At 45.3% G+C, this 23,016-nt stretch overlaps 1 protein-coding gene across 5 annotated transcripts in view; it reads left to right on the top strand.

The window, feature by feature from the left end:
* LOC102946304 (lymphocyte antigen 75) overlaps window positions 1-23,016 on the top strand; it is a 122,642-nt gene that overhangs the window by 54,885 nt on the left and 44,741 nt on the right. For 3 of the 5 annotated variants that reach the window (XM_037911865.2, XM_037911862.2, XM_037911861.2), the window contains exons 26-34: window positions 1,723-1,891; window positions 2,363-2,527; window positions 3,287-3,409; window positions 5,102-5,296; window positions 6,723-6,943; window positions 7,897-8,071; window positions 9,211-9,378; window positions 10,729-10,851; window positions 13,196-13,363. In XM_037911865.2, coding sequence (XP_037767793.1) covers window positions 1,723-1,891; window positions 2,363-2,527; window positions 3,287-3,409; window positions 5,102-5,296; window positions 6,723-6,943; window positions 7,897-8,071; window positions 9,211-9,378; window positions 10,729-10,851; window positions 13,196-13,363 — 1,507 coding nt within the window. The remainder of the gene's footprint in view (window positions 1-1,722; window positions 1,892-2,362; window positions 2,528-3,286; window positions 3,410-5,101; window positions 5,297-6,722; window positions 6,944-7,896; window positions 8,072-9,210; window positions 9,379-10,728; window positions 10,852-13,195; window positions 13,364-23,016) is intronic. The other 2 variants (XM_043525170.1, XM_037911863.2) reach the window with 1 other exon arrangement.

Genomic DNA, 23,016 nt, shown 5'->3' with positions numbered 1-23,016 from the left:
ACTGTCATTTGAAATTCTGGGGTGAGGTCAAGAAAAGCCAACCAAAATGTTTTTAAAAAGAGAAAACCTGAAAGATAGCAAATGAAATCCAAAAGCAACTGCTAAAAACTGTTTGAAATATATTGTAACATCTTATCTTAGAACTTGGAATGGATTTTTTCAGGTGGGGTTTGCTTCTTAATAACGGAGAAAAGTCGTGAAAGGGTATTTTAAAAAAAATTATGCTTTTTTACCTTAAAAATATCAATAGTGTCAAGTCTTGTTTCTCTTGTGTTTGTTGGAGGACTTCTTGGAAATTCCTAGTGTGGATTGGGAGCTTTCTCATCCGTTAATTAAAGAGTTTGGGGCATGGGTGTGTGAGTGGGTGTTGAATCTTTAACAAACATCTTTTCTTCCAACCATTTATGGATGTTTGAGTTAAATAGGTATTACCAAAAATAAGCAAAAAACAAAGTTTTAAATAGCCTAAATAAAAAATGTTCTCATGGTCAGGTTTCGCTTGCTTGATATCTATGACATCATAATTCTCCTACTTCTGCAGCTGTCCAAAGAGTTTTCCAGGAATAACAGGAAAGAAAAACCTGGTATTTTTAATGTATAAAACATATAGGGAATTTTTAAAGAAAACAAACTTTTCATGTCTTATCTGTACTTCACAAGAAGTGAAAAAGAAGACAACCTCTCTCCCCCCTTTGTAGGTGACCTTTAAGTGGGGATCAAATGCCTCATCCTGTTACATATGGCACTAAAGCTCTGAAACATATAGAAGGGTACTGGCTACACAGCAGCTCATGCCTGTAGACAATGAGACAGTACCAGGAGAGCTTGCAATTGTAGTACTGAACACACCAGGAAGATATATTCAGCTAAAAAAAAACAAAAAGAAGAAAAAAAAGATTATCACAGCTGGTATCAGTTCCTAATATGAGTGGTCTTAAATACAGAAGAAAACTTTTAAATATAACTTTCCTAAAGCATAGATCCACTTACTTTTCTTGTGTTTTAATATGATTAATTATTATTATTATTATATTTTATTATTATTTTTTGTCATCTTCAGGGCAGGAATATGTATAATTATAAATTCTAAAAAGTACTTAATATTAAACATTAATATGTTTACATTTGCTCTAACATGGGGAAACAACAGGACTCTTAGAAATCGCTTCCAATTTCCATGCACAAATAATTGTGCCCATAGTTAATTGCAAGTTCAAATGATACCATTTGTCTACCTGGCTTTGCCTACAAATCAAGCATAATAGTTAGACATCTAAGTACTGCACTGTTGTTGTGGCCATGTTGGTCCCAGGATATTGGAGAGACGAGGGGACCAACTTCTGTTGGTGAGAGAGACAAACTTTCAAGCTACACAGAGTAGTTATTCAGGTAACCTCTGTGTAAGGTTGAAAGCTCGTCTCTCTCACCAACAAAAGCTGGTCCAATAAAAGATATTACCTCACCCACCTTGTCTCTCTAACATATAAGTATTGTCATTTGCTATTCACGGTAGTCGATGTAGTTTTTTTCAGCACCAAAACTGAATGTGACAGACTTCATTTATTATTTTAACAAGAGACCAAATCCCAAGAGCTGCTGAGCACCTGCAACTCTTGCTGAACACAGGACTTCACCCAGTAGAAATATAGTATCATGTCATTTGATGCACCTAGACGCTTTTTTAAGCGTGTAAGCTCTCATCTTTTATTGGTATGATGCTAGGATGGAAAACATTATGGCTGGGCAGATGGAAAGCGCATTGATTTTAGTCGCTGGTCTGAAGAAGACGAAGAAACAAGTGATGAATGTGTGTTTCTGGATATTGATGGATTCTGGAAAACTTCTGAATGTTCCTCTGAAAATCCAGGTGCTATTTGCTACTTGCCAACAAGTATGTATTCTGAGAAAATACATTCTCATTATTTAAAAAAAAAACAGCTTTCATAAGTAATATACATAGTAAAACTCAGTAACAAAGATGTTTTATAATTATTTTAAAATAAAAATGTTCCATTTATATACACTAAACGTAGACTACTTCCTAGAACAGGCTTGTTTAGTTGTTTGTGTACCAAAAAACCCCCTAGTGCCTTGGAAATGGGCCATGTACACACCTGAGCAAGATACCCAAGCACTGTGTAATTATTTAGTAACATTCAGGATTGCTGTGTTGACCCAGATTGTGCCCTCCAGATCCGCCCACTGAGATCCGCCCACCTCCATGTGGAAGGAGGACTTAGCCATCTCCCCAGCACCATCTGCACCCCCTCTGGACCCTGTGGAGGCCTCTTCATGCTGGAGTCCATGCTGTCTTATATTAAAATTGTGCATGACCTAAGAGAGTTTTTTTTTTTTCTTTCAGATGAGACTGAGAAAGAACAAGTTGTTGAACATACTAAATGTCCACGTAAGTTTAAAAATACACCATGGATATCATTTCAAAATAGTTGTTACATTTTCATGATAACAAAAGATAGATGGCAAGAAATGAAATCACAAGAAGCCCACCATTTATGCAAGAAAATAAGTAAGTACTTCTTTTAATTACTGGATTTCAAATTGACAGTCTCTTTTAAGCTGCTTGTACAGAAACTGAAAAACTAGGGAGGTGAAGCCTACAAGGAGTTTGAAAGATAGCATATTGTTGTCTATTTTTTAAAATCGGAGGGCCAATTTTTAATGCATAAAGGGTATCTTACACAGCAAAGAAAAGCCCGCAGCTGGCCCATGCCAGCTGACTCGGGCTCACAGGGCTCGAGCTGTGGGGCTGTTTCATTGCTGTGTAGACTTCCAGGCTCGGGCTGGAGCCTGAGCTCTGGGACCCTCCCTCCCCACAAAGTCCTAGGGCATGGCCCCAGCCCAAGCCCAAGCCCAAAAGCCTACACAGCAGTGAAACAGCCTCACAGCCTGAGCCCCACAAGCCTGAGTCATCTGGCATGGGCCAGCAATGGATTTTTCTTTACTGTATAGAAATATCCAAAAAAGGTACTTGTTTTTAAGTGTATGAAGTGCTCCTGAAAAGCATAGCTGAGAGCGCTAGAAGCTGAAATCCTCCACTTATCTACAAAATACTCACAGAACAGGTAGTGTTGACATTGCCTTTTGAAAAATAGTAATTTTTCCTAATATTTTTGTTGGCTGATGTGTTGTCTGTCCTTTTAGAGTGTGAGAGTGTGTGTGTGCGCGTGTTAATCATTAAACATTGGCGATCAAAACTTAATTTGTTTTGTAAATGATAGATAAACTTATAATAAACTAATTATTATTTTAAAAATTGTTTCAACAGATCTAGATGCATTTGTCTTGAATATTAGAGATGAGGAAGAAAACAACTTTGTTGTTGAGCAGCTACGTTCTTTCAGTGGCCTAGCTAGATGGGTATGGCTGGGCATAATTTATGATGACAGCGGTAAGATTTTTTTCTTAATAAAATTTGCTAACCTCCTATCATTAAACTGATAAATTTCTAACAATGGATAGAGCAATCCAAGACACCATAAAAAATAAATATATACTAATGCTTACAACTGCCTTATATTTTCATTTATGTTTTTAGAGGAAAATAACTGGACATCTTTTGTCTGTTCTAGTGATATTTAGATCCTACACAGTCTGCTTAATCCAGCTTATTGATTTTACCAAAAGGCAGGATTTAAAAAGAGCACAATGCTATGTGGTAACATTTTTAGCAATATACGTAGGCCTGATTTACAGAGGTTCTGAGCACCCACAACTCCCATTGAAGTGAGTGACAGTTTGGGTGCTCACTACCTTGGAATTTCAAGCCCAGACTAAGTAGCAAACTACTAAAGCTCCTATAGCTGCATCTTGTGACCAACCCTGCATTCTCTATTATGTGCAGTAAGTTTTCTGAGTAGCAGCCGTGTTAGTCTGTATCTGCAAAAAGAAAAGGAGGACTTGTGGCACCTTAGAGACTAACAAATTTATTTGAGCATAAGCTTTTGTGAGCTACAGCTCACTTCATCAGATGCATAGGTCGTCCTTTTCTTTTAGTAAGTTTTCTGCAATTTTTCTGTTAGAATAATAGTGCTTTTCATCTTCAAAGTATTTTACAAAGATGAATGAATAACATTTCAGTGATATAGATCAGTAATTTTTTCATGATCCCCAATAATCCATGTACTCTGCTTCATTCTGGATGTAGATTCTGAGGCAGGGTGTCTGAACTCTGTTGCAATCTGTAGCCCTTGGAGAGGTGGAGCAGGAGGTAGTTTTGGATTGTGGGACAAGTGCATTAATTGGACTCTTCTATTTAAACAATAAACTGTAGAGTAGTTAGCAGAATTGGAACTTAAGGGGTTCCATGCAGATGCAAAGATCTGATTTTAGTGTTGGAGCCTTAAATTTTCATCTTTAGGTTTCAAATACTGAACTCATTGTGATGAATGGGGTAGTTCACACTTCTCAGAGCTATTATTTCAGACTGTCTGCAGACTCAGAAATACAACACTGCATCAATTACACTCAGTTCTTATTTTAAAAGTAATCTTCATGGGCAGGAAATATCATTTTTTAAAAAAAGAGAGAAGAAATCTTAGATTCCAGAGCACCTTATTGCAGAGGGATGGATTTTCTAGCAAATTGCATGGCTAAGGAATTGCAGAACACACAGGGTCATGGCAATCTCCATTTTACAAAATGCGAAAACAAGGCAGAGACATGAGTCACATTAAGCTACAGAGGGAGTGTGCATCATAGCCAGAATAAAATTCAGGAGTTCCTGATTCCTAGTTATAGCTATTATCCACCAGACCACTCTTCTTCAGAAAATAATACTGGGTTACTTGCAAGGCACCTGTTGTTTATTTGGTTTGGTTTTTGTAATCTGAATTTTCACAATTCTAATTTGGGTAATCTCCAAAGAACATTTTCTCTTGACACTTAGAATTTTGGTTAGGGCTTAGAGGAAACTCTAGCAACTTCAAAAAACAGGTAATAACAGGCCTTCTGATCTAAAGTGAGTGTTTTATTAATTCTGGTCAGGAGCACACCATCTTCAGTTGTAGATTAATTTCACATTTCTTAAAAAAATCTGTTTTGCTCAAGGCAAAATATAGAAATGTTTTTATATTTTCCACAGATAATTCCCTAAAATGGTATGATGAAACTTTTCTGTCTTACAATAACTGGAGACAGGGAAGACCTAATGTAAAGAAGAATCAGTTTTTTGCTGGAGTGAACTTTGATGGGTTTTGGGATATTTACAACCGTACGCAAAGTTGGCAAGCTCTTGAATTTAATCAACAGAGTATTCTTGCCTGTAAAATTGAAATGGGTAAGTAATATCCAGAAACAATTACACCCAAAGTTTTGGGGGCTGGCGAGGTAAAGTTAATGTTAAGGCCTAGTCCTGCAAGTCTTCCATGAACAGGACTCCCAAAGAAGACCCTGCATCTGCTCCCATTGAATTCATTGGCAAAACTCTCATGGATTTCAATTTGCAGGATGAAGCTCTCTATCAGTATTCTCGTACTCTGCTCAGGAGGGATGTTGGCTGTGTGCCTCCATCTTTTTCTCCTATCATTCAATATAAAAAAAGATAATATGTATCCCATAAGTAATTTGTACTGAATACTTCAGTGCTTGAATTGAGTTGTTATAGACCAGGGGTCGGCAACCTATGGCATGCGTGCCAAAGATGGCACGCAAGCTGACTTTTAATGGCACGCTGTGGCCTGCTGGGTCCCGGCCACCGGCCCTGCTCAGCCCTGACTCCAGCCCCCCCACACCCCATGACCTGACTCCTGCACCCCCCTCACATGCCCCCAGCCCCCTGCCCTGACTCTTGCACCCCCCACATTCGCACCCCCACCCTGTGCACCAAATGGGAGTTCCTGCACAGACACCCCACATTCCCCCCTGCATCCCTCGCACCAAATGGAAGCAGCTCAGGTAAGCACTCCACACCCAAACCTCCTGCCCCAACCCTGTGCCCCCTCCCTCATTCTATTTCCTGGCCAGACCCTACACCCCCTACCCCCAGCCTGCTCCTTCACCCCCAGCCCTGTGCTCAGTGTACTCCCACCCTCAGCTCAGTGCAGAGAGAGAGGAAGAGAATGGGCTAGAACCAGGGAGAAGGTAGGTACCCACTCTATGTGGGCAGGGCCGGGATCCCAGACTGGCAGCGGGCTGAGCAGGTCCAGCAGCTGGGATCCTGGCTGGCAGGAGCCAGCGGACAGAACCCCAGACCGGCAGCGGGTTGAGTGGCAGCGGGCTGAACCGCTCAGCCCACTGCCGGTCTGGGGTCCTGGCCGCAGGCCCCGCTCCGCCTGCTGCCATTCTAGGGTTCTGGCTGCCAGGCCCTTGCCAGCCGGAGTCCCAGCCGCAGGCCCCGCTCAGCCTGCTGCCGGCCTAGCTGAACGGAACTCCAGGCTGGCAGCGGGCTGAGCAGGCCGGCAGCGTAAGATCAGCATTTTAATTTAATTTTAAATGAAGCTTCTTAAACATTTTGAAAACTTTACATACAACAATAGTTTAGTTATGCAGTATATAGACTTATAGAGAGAGACCTTCTAAAAATGTTAAAATGTATTACTGGCACGCGAAACCTTAAATTAAAGTGAATAAATGAAGACTCGGCACACCACTTCTGAAAGGTTGCTGACCCCTCTTATAGACTGATAGATTTTAATATCTGCCACATATTTCTGATAACATGAATGAAGTGTATAGAATTAACTGTGATCTTAATCTTGAAATAGGGCCTAGAGAGAACAAGCCTCCATTGCCTGAGTATATACTACATGGAAATAGCACATACAGGATCCTTCAGAAAAAAATAACCTGGTATGAAGCATTAAGAGAATGCAAACAGAATGGAAGTGATTTAGTCAGCATACACAGTGAATCCCATCAGGTGTTTTTGGACGATATTGTAAAGCGTGATGGATATCCACTGTGGATTGGGCTATCAAGCCTTGATGTAAGTTTCCACTGTCATGACCATTGTTTCTTTTTCTGCAGTAATTTTCTGCAGCTGATTTCCAAAATCTTTGTGATCTTTCCAAGCTCTTTTAGAGGCTTGAATTTCATGCTAGAAGATTATTTGCTTTCTTTTTCCCCTACCACTAAGAATATATGTTAACTTTTCCTACACTTAGATATTAGGGGATTAGAAATGTATTTTAGAATGAGTGTCTGATTTCATACTTACATGAGGGCCAAATTCACCCCACTAGCGCAGGGAAGTGCAGCGTGCAGCCTCTCTGCTCCACCTTGCCCACTGTGCCACCATCCTTCCTCAGGGTTTTCAAAGGGGAGGGTAACTTTAAGCTCCCCTTGGGGCCCACCAGCAAATAGTGCTCAGGGGAAACATCAATTCAGTGTATCTGTCCACCACCCTACCCATCTTTTGGGCTGCACTAATCCCTTCACCAGCCATGGTAGACTTTCCACTGCCATGGTTTCCACCAGTCTACACTTCCAAGTGAATCTAGCGTAGTAGCTTTCATCACAAACTGATAAACAAACTTTACATAGTGCTCCCACCCCTGTGGTTTAACAGCTCACAACATGATTAAGCAATAGATTTGTTAGGACAGGAATTGTCAGCTCTTGAATAATGCCTTATGTAATTGAAACCATAGGGGGAAAATTAGGGAGGCATAATGTTACCAGGTTGGGATTTGGCCTGGCCACAACCCTATACTTAGAGTGCCACAGACTCCTCAGTGATCACAGGTGGCCAGGGCCTCAGTTTTAAGTATTACCTGGAAGACACAGCCTGCTAACCATGTTGGGCATTGGTTCAGTACTGACTTGGAGGAAATGGGTCTTCGACTCTTTAGTGCATCACTCTCTGTACGTTATCTGTGTTTATATTTGATTAATTAAGGCCTGAATGCAGTGGTATAAAAATTATTATTCTTTAATCAGGGAAGTGAATCTAATTTAGAATGGTCTGATGGAAGTGAATTTGACTACCGTCCCTGGGAACTGGAAAACTCTAAATCTACTGGGAACTGCGTTTTTCTGGATATTAAAGGATTTTGGAAACGTGCAAGGTGCACAAATGTTATTGAGGGTGCCATTTGCTATACTTCTTCAGACAGTAAGCCTGATTTCCTTTTTTCCTGTAATTTAACACATACTCTATTTTACATGCTGTATTATGAACAGAAAATGAAGACTGAAAGAAATGTGATTTAGACTAAACGAAACATTTTGTTCTTTAAGACTGATTGTTTAGAAGGAGTAGCAAACTACCGGTTAGTGTATCTTGTAAGCTTTGTGGCACCATACTTTGGTATTTGATAAAAGTGGTGGCCAGCTACCTAAACAGGCATTAAAAATAGATACTGCTTGTTAAACAGCCTAATGTGAGAAGGTTTCTTTATGCCAAAAATGTTTTCACTGCAGAGTTTTGTTGGCTCAGCTTCCATGAAATACTGATTCTGTCAAAGTCATGTGTTGTCACTGGATTTCTGTTTTAAGATTTTGATAACTGCTCAGGACATTTCTTTCCCACACCCATATGGAGTGAAACTTTGAACTGAGCTGAGCAGGGTGTACGTTGACTTACACATTACTGAAAGGCTTTTGGAGGGCAGTGTTGAGTAGTAGTTAAAACAGGAGACTTGCAGTCAATATTCCTGAGTTTTTATTCTCAACTATGCCAAGATTTGCTTTGGGGCTTGGGCAAATCACAACCTTTCTGTGCCTTAGTTTCTCCACTAGTAAAATGGGAAATATTTACCCTCCCTTTATAAAGCAATAAAGCACTTTGAGATCCTTGTGTGAAAGGTGCTATGAAAATTACCATATTAACTTATGAATCTTATTTTGAGTAGTGGGAACATGAGACTGTCACCATCTGTCTCTGTTACATACTCCCTCATCTTAGACAATTATCTTGGCAAAATCTGATAAATAAAACTGGTGACCTCAGATTACCTTAGTTTCTTCAAATTACAGGGATCACTTTCAACATGACCCAATGTTTCATGGAAGAAATTAATATAGTTAAATTAATATAAATATAAATTAATATAATTTTTATAAATTGTTAGACTGATAATCTCTTTGTGACCTATGGTATAAATGTCAGCTCCTGAATCAGAGGTCCACAGTGATTGAGCCCGATTCCAGCATGGGTGTGAATTTTTGCATATAGCATCCCTACCCCAGAGTTATTTGACTCCGCAGAGCCTCTTTTAATTTGCATAATACAAAGTCTTTATATTTTTACAGAGAGACGACTACAGCCACAGCAAACCAAAGGCTCCTCCAGGTGTCCACAGGGAACTAGAACATCGCAGTGGTTGCAGTATAAAGATCATTGCTATGCATTTGACATGGCATTATACAATTTTTCAGTATATACTGCAGAAGAGGCTAAAAGAGTCTGTCAGAAGCTGGGTATGTTTGGTTTTATTTATAATGTGTTATATCTTGTAAATAGCTCATCATTAAGGGAGGATTAGAAAAAACACACTGGCAAAACTTCTGCTTTATGTTTCTTTGATTTAGGAATATGTCTAATGGCTGGTTTTATCTAATGATTTTTGGAGCATTTGATTAATATTTTTGGTAAAGATGTGCAGTGTTCTGATTACTTATCTGGAACATGAATGTACAAAATAAAGTGATACCTCATATGTAACCATTGATAAAGGATTCAGAAAATCAAAGCTGATTTCCAGTGGAAAACCTTTTTATTTTACACAAACCACTTTATACAAATTAAAGGCTGTAGCTTTGTTACAAAGTTATTCTTATTATAGCCCTGGGCATAGGATGAATGCAGAGAAATCCCACCGAGGATTTGAAAGTAGACACTTCAGAGTTTAAACTTGATGCACACAGAAGCTGAAAAGCCAGTTTTTGTGCTAAAAGAAGAGCTTTTTTTCTTTAGTAAATACTGGGGATTGTTTTGTGACAGATAATATAAACAGCATGTAATTCCTCATGTACAGAATCCTTTGCTCCCTTCAAAATTCTAGCACGTTTGAATTGTCATAATTTTAGCCGTATATTTTTTTTTACTATTTAAGGTTAATTAAACTGTGTAAGATAAACTGAAATAAAGGAGCAGGTATTCCCATTACCAGGTGTGACACCCAATTCAGGGCCACTTGGACCCAGCGTGGGTTAGACCAAGAGTAGTCCTTCTTTAACTTATGCTGTTGGCAGAAAGTCTTTTATGCCAGCAGAGGATCAGGTGCACTGAAGCACGCCTTCCCTTCCCCCCGCCGCCTCCCCCAGTGCACGCCCTCCTTCCCATTACACCTTAAGTGCAGTGACATTGTATATCAATATATGATTTGTTATTTAGATACAGAAAATTGGCCTGATCCTACAAGGTGCTGAGCCTCTATTTAGGTTAATAGGAATCAAGGGGATTTACAGAAGATGCTTGGCACCTGGCAGGATCAGTGCTTCTGTTTCCATAAAGTATCATTTAATATCTTTCCAGACTTGCAGGAGAATTTTCTTTATTTTATTTTGCCTCACCTGCCCAGATGACAAAACAAGAAGTTAACTTTGATCTGAGGCTGCTCATGACATTGCATTGTTCTCCTAATCTGTGTTTTTCCTCTGCAGATTACATATCAAAATTTTAGGAGTCCAAATTAGCAAACGTTCTTTCTCATTTCTGTGCCTTAAATGATCCCTTTTGAATTTTTAGAAAATCCATTTAATTTAAAAAGACTATGAGGGAAACCTCTAAAATTTCTTTCTGTACTGACCACTAAACTCTTCCCTTAGATCCTTCTGCAACACTATTGACTATAAAGGATGCTGAAGAGAATATATTTGTCAGTAAGCACATAAGGCAAAATGACCTCATCACCAGAAGAGTGTGGCTTGGATTGTCTCAGAACTTCAGGGGTAAGAAGTAACTACCAACTATGTGTGTGTGTGTATATATATCTTATATGGTAAATAAAAATGAATGAAAATAATATAAAAATACTTAGAATTTGAAAAGTTAACTGCCACTGCTATGCAATTTGTTAGCATTAATTTATATACAGTAACTCCTCACTTAAAGTCGTCCTGGTTAACGTTGTTTCATTGCTGATCAATTAATGAACATGCTCCTTTAAAGTTGCGCAATGCTCCCTTATAACCTTGTTTGGCAGCTGCGGGCTTTGTCCACTGCTTGCAGGAAGAGCAGCTAGCTAGCTGCTGGAGTTGCAGCTAGCTGCTGGAGGCTTGGAACATGGGTGGACCAGCAGCCCCCCCCCACCCCAATCAGCTTCCCGCTCCCCTAAGTTCCCTGTGCGGCAGTCATCCAGCAAGCTATCAGTTGCCGGCAGTGCATCTGTCCCTCCCCCCACTGCCATGTGCTGCTCCTGCCCGCTGTCTTGGAGCTGCTCCCAGGAGCCTCCTGCTTGCTGTGCAATGGGGGAGGAAGAGGGTGGCTAATGTCAGGGTGCTCCCCTCCCCCCGCTCCTGCCCCCCGCTTACCCCTTCTCCATATAGAGCAGGGTGGGGACACAACAGGGCTCAGGACAGAGAGAGCTTGTTGGCAGCAGCTGCTGTCTCAACTTCCTGATATACTTAAAAAGGCAATATACTTAGAGTAGATGTCAGAGTATTTAAAGGGGCAATGCGCATCTCTCTCTCCCACACACAGGGTGTGTGTCTCTGTCTGCCATGCTGTCTCCCCTCCCTCCATTTGTGCTGCCTTGTAGAGTGTGAGGCTACATTAACAACAATGTGTTAACCCTTGAGGACTCAGCCGAATGCTAGTTAATCATTTAGCAGTAAGGCATTACCTGGGAAATATCCCACCCTCTTCCACCCTCTAACTTCACCACCTCAACCAAGCTTCACAATCATCATTGCTGTGTACAGTATTAAATTGTTTGTTTAAAACTTATACTGTGTGTGTGTGTGTAATATAGTTTTTTGTCTCGTGAAAAAAATTTCCCTGGAACCTAACCCCCCATATTTACATTAATTCTTATGGGGAAATTGGATTCGCTTAACATCGTTTCGCTTAAAGTCGCATTTTTCAGGAACGTAACTACAACGTTAAGCGAGGAGTTACTGTAGTATAGTAACTTCTACCTCTTCTCAGTTTATGTCAATTCCTAATGTTTCTTGTTTTGTGATTTAGAATTATTTTCACATATATTCAGTGGGTTAAATTCAAACTTTGCTGCTAGATTAAGACAGATGGGTTAGAAAAGGTATATGCGGAGAGGCTGTTTTTGTTGGCTTTTGAAAATTATTCTAAAATATTTATTTTACGAGTTTCACAGAATCACTTTTATTTTTGTGGTTTTGGAATGAAAATTAGATAATCAACAAAAGGACATTGTACAAGAGCTTGGGGTTTGGATGAGAACTAGCTGGCTGTGATTTAATCCAGACAAGACTGAGATAATGGTGGGCTGATGGAAGCAGGCAGAAGAGTAGGTGGAACTTATAGGGGCATGCAACTGCCATTTGTAAAACAGTGTGAAAACTGGAGATGGTGTTAGATTCTGGGCCAGTCCTAGATGCCCAGGTAGCAGCTGTGACAGAGTATTTTCCATCTGCGCCTGGCAAGACAAATATAAACCTTTCTCTCCAATGTGAACCTTGTCAGAATTATCCATGCTTTTATCACCTCAAGACTAGATTGCTGTAATGCGCCCTACATGGGGACTATTTAGAAGCTTAATCTACTGCTGGAATGCTGCAGTGTTCTTATTAAGTGGAGTCGCACATTGGGAGCACATTAGACTAGGACACCATGATCTACACTGGCTTCCAATAAGTTTCCAGGTGGACTTTAAGCCCTAAATGATTTGGGACCTGGTTATCTGAGTATCACCTCTCCCTGTGCCACATTTAGGATGAGCAAAGGCACTTGTGCTGGAACTCCTTCAATATACATGAGACTGAGGGGCTGACGGCATTTTCTCTGCAGGTTGCTCAGTAATTGGACTTACTTCGCTCCCAAACCTTGGTCTGCCAGATCCCAGATTTGTTAACCTGGGCATGCTGCAAAGCCTGTCTCTCTCAGGAAGGGTGCACTGAGATGGGTATATTTATATTTATGGGCAGTTTGTTGTCGTTTGTTATTTATTTAATAGGCACCCAGCTCACTGGATGGGCACCTACAGTTGATGTTTAGAAATGTGATGAAATTAATAAATTTCATGTTTCACATTATGCTGCAATATTGCAAATTTTGATGGTGATTTATGAAAGCAGTATTTGTGATCTTTCCCTACAGCTAAGTCCTTGAACTGGCTTGATGGTTCAGCAGTTAAATATGCCAATTGGGCAAACGGAACTTCAAAAGTCAATGGGAAATGCAGTGTTATCCTATCCACAAATGGAACATGGTCTGAAGTTGACTGCAGTCATAGTAAAGGCAGAGTTGTTTGTAAAGCTCCGCTAGGTATGTCTTTCTTGTGTTTAATATACAATTCACTTTTTTTTTTAAATTGTTGTACTGAAGCATTTTTATGTCAGGAAAGGTCTGTGTACACTCAGATGAAATTCACTCCAGAAGTCCTGTGGCTTAAGTGGGACTTAAATGATATATAAATGGCCTTTGGTGTGTTCTCTGCCTAGGATAATGTGTCCAGTGTAGTTGTAGAAGAGTTAGAGAGCTGATACTATCTTTTCTTTCATAGTTGTGAAGAATCTGGACTAATTTACATTTCAATGTTGGCTTTAATTCAGAGGTTTTTTTATAAGACCAGTCTACGTTGCAAGGTTCATTTATCCTGTTTATTTTTAGGCTGCTTTTGTTTTTGTGAACAATGCAGCTAATTTCTGCTTTAATCTTTGTATGTTCAATACCTGGTTGCCGCATTTCTGTGCATGGGATATGTCATGTTGATGGGCACACTAGAAATGCATAGATAGATATTAGTAAATAGTTAGAGGTCTTCATCATAAGAATGGCCATACTGAGTCAGATCAGTGGTTCATCTAGCCCAGTATCTCGTCTTCCGACAGTTGCCAATGCCAAATGCTTTCAAAAGGAATGAACAGAACAGGGCAACTGTCAAGTGATCCATTCTATCATCCACTCCCAGCTTCTGGCAGTCAGAGACTAGGGACAGCCAGAGCATGGGGCTGCATCCCTGACCATCTTGACTAGTAGTCAATGATGGACCTATTCCCCATGAACTTATCTAATTCTTTTTTGAACCTAGTTATAGTTTTGGCCTTCACAACATCCCCAGGCAATGAGTTCCACAGGTTGACTGTGCATTATGTGAAGAAGTACTTCCTTTTGTTTGTTTTTAAACCCGCTGCCTATTAATTTCATTGGGTGACCCCTGGTTCTTGTGTTATTTGAAGGAATAATACTTCCTTATTCACTTTCTATACACCATTCATGATTTTATAGACCTCTATCATATCACCCCTTTGTCAGCTATTCTCCAAGATGAACAATCCCCGTCTTTTTATTCTCTCCTCATATGGAAGCTGTTCCACACCCTTAATAACTTTTGTTGCCCTTCTCTATATCTTTTCCAGTTCTAATATATCTTTTTTGAGATGGGGTGACCAGAACTACACACAGTATTCAAGGTGTGGGTATACCATGGATTTATATAGTGGCATTATGATATTCACTATTTTATTATCTATCCCGTTCCTAACATTCTGTTAGCGTTTTTGACTGCTGCAGCACTATCCACAATGACTCCAAATTCTCTTTCTTGAATGATAACAATCAATTTAGATCTCATCATTTTGTATGCATAATTGGGATTATGTTTTCCATTGTGCATTACTTTGCATTTATCAACATTTCGTCTGCCATTTTGTTGCCCAGTCACCCAGTTTTGTGAGATTCTTTTGTAACTCCTCGCAGTCTGCTTTGGCCTTAACTATCCTGAGTAACTTTGTATCATCTACAAATTTTGCTCACTATTTACCCCTTTTTCCAGATCATTTATGAATATGTTGAACAGCACTGGTCCCAGTCCAGATCCCTTGGGGATCCCGCTATTTACCTCTCTCTATTCTGAAAATTGACCATTTATTCCTACACTTTGTTTTCTGTCTTTTAACCAGTTACTGATCCATGAAATGACCTTCCCTCTTATCCCATGACTGCTTACTTTGCTTTAGAGCCTTTGGTGAGGGACCTTGTCAAAGGCTTTCTGAAAGTCCAAGTACACTGTATCCTCTTGATCACCCTTGTCCACATGTTTGTTGACCCCCTCAGAGAATCTAATCGATTGGTGTGGCATGATTTCCCGTTAAAAAAGACATGCTGCTTCCTTCACAGCAAATCATGTTCATCTAGGTGTCTGATAATTCTGTTATTTACCATAAGTTTCAACTAGTTCTTCTTCGAGTGCTTGCTCATATCAATTCCAATTTAGGTGTGCGCGCGCTGCATGCACAGCTGTCGGAGAATTTTTACCCTAGCAACACCCGGTGGGTCGGCTGTGGAGCCCCCTGGAGTGGCATCTTCATGGCACTCGATTATATACCCCAGCTGATCCAGCACCCCCTCAGTTCCTTCTTACCGCCCATGACGTTGGAACTGTGGAGTTCGGCTTCGCTGGCCTCCACTCTTCCTAGCACTTGCAGTTTCTAGTTTATAATAGTTCATAGTTGATAGTTTATAGTAGTTCATAATTATAGTTGTAGTTAGTTAGTACTAGTGGGTTGGGGGGGTTCCCCTCCTTCCCGATTTTCTATTGGGCTCATGCACAAAGCTCTGGGATTCAAGCCCTGCGGTTCCTGCTCTAAGCCCATGCCAACGGGTGACCCCCACGACTCTTGCCTAAAGTGTCTGGGGGAGTCTCATCAAACAGACAAGTGCAGGATCTGCAAGGGGTTTTGTCCCTGGACCAAGAAGGAGCGGGACTTTTGTCTCAAACAGCTCCTTATGGAGGCGGCTCTTAGCCCTCAACCTCCTGCGGTGCGCCAAGATCCAGCACCAAGCGCCTTGGTGCACAGTGCCCTGGCGGCAGCAGTAGAAGCAGCACCGCAGTTGGACTCGGACCAAGACCCTGCACCGGACGCTTCCTGGCACCGCAGCCGACATCATTGGCCCAGCACCGCTCCCACTCTCCTGCCCAGAAGCGGCACCAGAAGCCGGAAAAGGCTGGCCCACCTCCACAGAGACCAGCCCCCTTGGAACCGCCTCTGGAGGCATGTCCCGCAGGCGAGCACCTAGGGGCACAGTCTATGGCCTCGGCACTGTTGATTCCAGCCCCGAGAGGAGAGCCGTTGAGTTCGGTGCCCCTGGACTTCCCAGTACACAGCGTGGTCGAGGTCCAGTTGCCGTCCACTCCGGATACCTTTGCAGCTGCGAGGGACCTTATTGCCATGATGGTATCGGCATCCCCTCAGCCTCATGGCAAGGCACCAGAACCTGCACGTGCAGCATTGTCCGGAGGAAAGCTGGCCCTGATCTACCCGTCAGCACCGTCAGTCGAGCCACGGCACGGGTCTCGTTCTCGGCACTATTCCTGCTCTTGACGCCGCTTGCACTCCTGACGCCGTTCGCAGTCCCAGCATCGCTCGCAGTCGCGGCACTGGTCGTACTTGCGATGCTGGTCATACGGTACCGCTCCGACTCCCGGCACTGGTCCCGGTCGTGGCGCTGCTCTGCAGTCACCATCGAGGAGCAGATCCAGGACCCAACTCCGCTCTCGACACTGCTCATTGTCTAGACCAGAGGTGGGCAAACTACAGCCTGCGGGCCACATCCGGCCTGCGGGACCCTCCTGCCCAGCCCTTGAGTCCTTGTCCCGGGCTTGCCCCCGGCTCCTCCCCCGCTGTTCCCCCTGCCCCGCAGCCTCAGCTCACTGAACCACCGGTGCAATGCTCCGGGCGGTGCAGTGAGACTGCGAGCTCCTGGGGCAGCGCAGCTGCAGAGCCACGGCCTGACCCGGTGCTCTGTGCTGCACGGTAAGGGGCAGGGAGCAGGGCAGGTTGGATAGAGGGCAGGGGAATTCGGGGGGATGGTCATGGGGTGGATAGGGGGTCAGGGCAGTCAGAGGGCGGGGAACAGGGAGGTTGAATGGGGGCAGGGGTCCTGGGGGGCAGTCAGGAAGGAGGGGGGCATTGGATGGGGCAGTGGGGGGCAGTCGGGGTAGGGGTTCTGGGGGAAGTCAGGAGACAGGGAGAAGGGGGGTTGAATGGGTGCAGGGGTCCCAGGGGGGCAGTAAGGAAGGAAAGGGGGCGTTGGATGGGGCGGTGGGGGGGCAGTCAGGGGCAGGAGTACCGGGGTGGTCAGGGGACAGAGAGAAGGGGTGGTTGGATGGGGCACAGGTCCTGGGGGGGCCGTCAGGGAACAGGAAGGGTTGGATGGGGCAGGAGTCCCGGGGAGGGGGGGGGCTGTCAGGGGCGATAGGGGGTAGGGGACGGACCACGTCCCCTCCTCTAACCAGCCCGCCATACAATTTTTGAAACCCAATGCAGCCCCCAGGCCAAAATGTTTGCCTGCCCCTGGTCTGGACCCAGGTCCAGATCCAGGCACTGTTCCAGGTCCCGGCACCGCTCCCCAGCGTCACGGCATCGTTCACCATCGCTCCATCAGCGTGACCCAGTGCAGATCCGCTCAGCACCACTGTGGCCTCCCTGTTCCGTTTCCCATTCTTCGAGTTCAGAAGCTGGGTGGCTGTTCTCGGACTGCCACCACGTGGACCATAGCCACCTTGAGTCGGGGGCTGGGCATTGGCAGGCGCAGGAGCAGGGTCCCGCTCAGAGGCCCACCCAATGGCCATTCTGAACATCCTGGGCATACCACCAGGCCCAGGGTGCTCCGTCTGGGGCTTCTCACTCAGCCCCATCCGAGCCACAAGTGCCAGAGGCTGCCGCCACTCGCCCCGCGCCGGGAGGCATGGAGACCGTAGTGGCTCCTCTTCCCGCTACAGGACCTCCTCGAACACTGGCTCCTGCTCCAGGCCCTGAGGTCGCTGGCACGGGACAGCTGGGCTCAGTTATGCAAGAGGCCTTAGATGACCCTCTCCCCCCTGTGGCGGCGTCCTCCTCCTCACCCGACGAGGCGGTGGCAGGCACTATAGTCTTGGGCCCACCTCCCTAGACCTCTGTGCCCACCACGACCTCCTGCGCAGGGTGGCCCACAATATGAACTTGCAGGTGGTAGAGGTGGAGGACCCAGTGGTGGATATTCCATCAGTGGAAGCTCCGTCAAGGGTAGCCGTTCCCTTTATTCGGACTATCCAGTCCACCACAAGAACAATCTAGCAAACCCCTGCATCCATCCCACTGACTGCTAAGGGAGTGGAACGCAAATACTTTGTCCGCTCAAAGGGGTATGATTATTTGTTCACCCACCCGCAGCCTTGTTCGCTAGTGGTAGCATTGGTGAACGAGTACGAACGGCATGGCTAGCAGGCCCCAGCTCCCAAATCAAAGGACACCAAGCTCCTTGATCTGTTCGGGCGCAAAGTTTATTCCTTGGGGGGGTCTTCAGCTCAGGATCGCTAATCAGCAGGTGCTCCTGAGCCGCTACTCCATGCTGAAATTTAAGGAGTTAGTACCTCCTGAGTCCAGAGAGGAGTTTGGGGCCCTGGTTGATGAGGGCAAAACAGTGGCACGGACCTCGTTGCAGGCCTCGCTGGACACTGCGGATTCTGCTGCACATACTTTGTCCTTGGGGATAGCGATGAGGCATATCTCCTGGCTGCAAGCCTCCAACTTGCCACCGGAGCTTTAGCAAACACTGCAGGACCTCCTCCTTGATGGAGAAGGCCTGTTCTCGGACAAGACCAATTCCAGGCTACAAAGCCTTAAAGACTCAAGGGCGATAATGAAGTCCCTGGGCATGCACACACCAGCTACCCAGCAGAAACCCTTCAAACCCCAGCAGCCACAACAACGCTCCTATCCTCCCCCTCGACCGAGACAGGATTTTTATAGGAGACGGGGGCATAATGGCAGGAGGAAGCCCTCCAATCCCCAGTCTGGGCAAGGCCAGGGTCCATCCAAGCCTTCGTCGGGCTCAAAACAGTCCTTTTGAAGGGATGCTCGAGGACAATGTACCCTACCCCACCCTTCTTGAATTGTTTATCCCGCTTCCACCATGCCTGGTCCCACATAACTATGGACCGCTGGGTCCTCCGCACGGTGGAAGTGGGATGCTCTCTCCAGTTTTCTTCCTCCCCACCCTCCCGTCCTCCTTCCCCATCATGGACTTGTTTCATGAGAAACTCCTTATTCAGGAGGTTCAGACGCTCCTCGCCATGGGGGCGATCGAGGAGGTTCCAAGGTAGCTAAGGGACAGGGGGTTTTACTCCCGATATTTCCTAATCCCCAAGGCAGAAGGCGGGCTTCAGCCCATTCTGGACCTGCACAGTCTCAACAAGTTCATGGTAAAGTTGAAGTTCCGCATGGTCTCCTTGGGCACCATTATACCTTTCCTGGATCCTGGAGACTGGTACGCTGCCCTAGACATGAAGGACGTGTATTTTCACATAGCGATTCATCCGGTGCACAGACACTTCCTCCGCTTTGTGGTCAACCGTGAACACTATCAGTTCACGGCCCTTCCCTTCTCCACGGTCTTTCCACGGCCCCCCAAGTGTTCACCAAATGTATGGCAGTCGTGGCGGCCTTCCTTCATCAATGGCGGGTGCAGGTATACCCTTACATCGACAACTGGCTTATCCGGGGGCGCACCAGAGATCAGGTGCAGTTCCACCTTCACTTCGTCACGGACACATTTAGTCGGTTAGGCCTCCTTCTCAACGTGGCAAAGTTGACACTAGAACCAACCCAGAGAATAGCATTCATTGGGGCGGTTCTGGACTCCGTGCAGGCACGAGCCCTCCTGCAGGATGCTCATTTCCAGGCTATGGTGGCCATCATCCGGAGCCTTCACAGCTTCCCAGCCTCGTCAGCAAGAAGTTGCTTGAGTCTTCTCGGCCACATGGCGTCCTGCACATATGTGAGGAGGCATGCCAGACTTCGATTCCGCCCGTTACAAGCCTGGCTGGCATCTGTCTATCGCCCAGGTCGAGACAGGCTGAACTTGGTGGTCAACATCCCGGAGTGGGTCCTGGCTTCCCTCCAATGGTAGATAGATCCCCAGGTGGTATTCGAAGGAGTCCCTTTTCACAGCCCGCAGCCCTCCTTGTCCCTCATCATGGAAGCGTCATCCTTGGGTTGGGGTGCCCACCTTGGGAACATTCAGACGCAGGGCCTATGGCCCCCGTCCACGCTCTCTCTTCATATCAACGTATAGGAGCTGATGGCGGTACGCCTTGCCTGTCAAGCCTTCCGGGAGCGGCTGCAGAGTTCTTGTGTGGCGGTCCTCACAGACAACACCACGGCCATGTTCTACATCAACAAACGGGGGGGGCCGCTTCTCCCCGCTCTGTCAGGAGGCCGTTCGACTGTGGGAATTCTGTATAGACCACTCCATCACCTGGTGGCTTCCTTTCTACCTGGGGTCCAGAACATGCTGGCGGACCACCTGAGCAGATCCTTCCGCTCACATGAGTGGTCCCTTCAACCAGATGTCATCTATCCCATCTTCCGAAAGTGGGGGTTTGCCCAGGTTGACCTCTTCGCCTCCCGCAGCAATCAGAAATGTCCAGCTTTCTGCTCCCTCCAGGGCCGCTCCCCGGGCGCTCTCAGAGATGCTTTCCTGCTCCCCTGGATGAGTCTATTTTACCCCTTTCCCCCGTTTCCCCTGGTGCACAGGGTTTTTGCTCAAAGTACGCAGGGACAGGGTGCGAGTGATTCTGGTAGCTCTGCTGTGGCCCAGACAGCACTGGTACACCACGCTCCTGGAACTCTCTATAGGTGCTCCAGTCCCTCTGCCTCTTCTTCCAGACCTGATTACTCAGGATCACGGTCGCCTCTGCCATCCCGACCTACGATCTTTCCACCTTACGGCATGGATGCTGCGTGGCTGAACCCTGCAGAACTTCGCTGTTCAGAATCTGTGCAACAAGTACTGATGGGCAGCAGGAAGCCCTCCACTAGGGCCACATATACGGCGACGTGGAAGCGGTTCTCCTGCTGGTGCACTCAGCCCAACACACCCGCTATCCAGGCGTCCATGCCTCTCATTTTGGAATACCTGCTGGGCCTAAAACAGCAGGGCCTGGTGGCATCCTCTGTCAGAGTTCACCCTGCAGCGATCTCGGCTTTTCACCCGGGTGTGAATGGCTGCTCTGTCTTCGCCAATCCCATGGTTGGCAGGTTCCTTAAGGGCCTGGACCATCTCTACCCACAAGTTCGACACCTAGTCCCGACATGAGACCTTAACCTGGTTCTCTCCAGACTCATGGGGCCCTCGTTCGAGTCGCTGACCACCTGCTCCCTCCTCTACCTCTCCTGGAAAACAGCTTTCCTTGTTGCTATCACGTCGGCGCGGCGAGTCTCTGAGCTCAGAGCCCTTACCTCCGAACCACCCTACTATATCTTTCATAAAGATAAAGTGCAGCTTTGGCCTCATCCAGCCTTTCTTCCGAAGGTTGTATCAGCCTTCCATATCAGCCAGGACACATTTCTTCTGGTTTTGTATCCAAAACCACATGCCAGTTGCCAGGAACAGCGGCTGCACTCCCTCAATGTCCGTAGGGCCCTCGCCTTCTACGTTGAGCGTATGAAACCGTTCAGGAAGACGACCCAGCTCTTTGTCACGGTGGTGGACTGGATGAAAGGCCTCCTGGTTTCATCTCAGCGGATCTCCTTGTGGATCACGTCGTGTATCCAAACTTGCTATGATCTTGCCAGTGTATCGACCTCGCCCCTCACTGCTTACTCCACAAGGGCCCAGGCCTCATCGGCGGCTTTTCTGGCCAGGTGCTGATCCATGACATCTGCAGAGCCGCAACTTGGTCCTCGGTACACACTTTCGCTTCAAACTATGCCATCGTCCAGCACGCCAGAGACGACACGGCGTTTGGTAGAATGGTCCTACAATCCACGTTGATTCACTCCGACACCACTGCCTAGGTAAGGCTTGGGAATCACCTAAATTGGAATCGATATGAGCAAGCACTTGAAGAAGAAAAACCGGTTACTCACCTTTGTAACTTCTTCTTTGAGATGTGTGGCTTATATCCATTCCAAACCCACCTCCCTTCCCCTCTGTTGGAGTAGCCAGCAAGAAGGAACTGAGGGGGCGCTGGGTCAGCTGGGGTATATATTGAGCACCATGAAGGCATCACCCCAGGGGGCTCCACCGCTGACCCATCGGGTGTTGCAAGGGTAAAAATTCTCCGATGACCGTGCACGCAGCGCGCACACACCTAAATTGGAATGGATATGAGCAACACATCTTGAAGAACAACAGTTACAAAGGTGAGTAACCGTTTGGTTTTTTTTCTGGTACTGAAGTTAGGTTTACTGACCTGTAATTGCCAGGATTGCCTTTGGAGCCTTTTTTTAAAATTGGTGTCACATTAGCTATCCTCCAGTCATCTGGTAAAGAAGCTGAGTTAAGTGATAGGTTACATACCACACTTAATAGTTCTGTAATTTCATATTTGAGTTCCTTCAGAACTCTTGGGTGAATACCATCTGGTCCTGGTGACTTATTACTGTTTAATTTACCAATCAGTTCTAAAATCTTCTCTATTGACACCTCAGTCTGGGACAGTTGCTCAGATTTGTCACCAAAAAGAATGGCTCGGGTGTGGGAATCTCCCTCACATTTCTCTGCGCTGAAGAGAGATGCAAAGAATTCATTTAGCTTCTTCACAATGGCCTTATCTTCCTTGAATGCTCCTTTGAACCTTGATCATCCAATGGCCCCACTGATTGCTTGGCAAGCTTCCTGCTTCTGATGTATTTAAAAAAAAAATTGCTGTTAGTTTTTGAGTCTTTTCCTAGTTGCAAAATTCCAAAATTTGCTAGTTCCAGAATTCTTCTGCTGGCATGTACCAAGTGTATACCATCAGTCTACATTCCCTAATATCTAGTCTGCTGTAGGACAGAAGTGTGTTTTCCAAAGTTTATTAATAGCTACAACAGAAATAAATATGGGGGGCTACAGAATACCAGTGTTTGTCTTCTTTCCTGCCCCACCAGTGGACCTCACATGGGGAAGCAGGAATTCATGGTTTTAGTACTGTGGCTGGTCCTGTGGGC

The sequence above is a fragment of the Chelonia mydas genome, chromosome 11 (genome assembly GCF_015237465.2).
Source record: "Chelonia mydas isolate rCheMyd1 chromosome 11, rCheMyd1.pri.v2, whole genome shotgun sequence".
NCBI classification, from domain to species: Eukaryota; Metazoa; Chordata; order Testudines; family Cheloniidae; genus Chelonia; species Chelonia mydas.
Note: the sequence above shows the minus strand (reverse complement) of the source record. Positions and strands in the feature narration are given on the sequence as shown.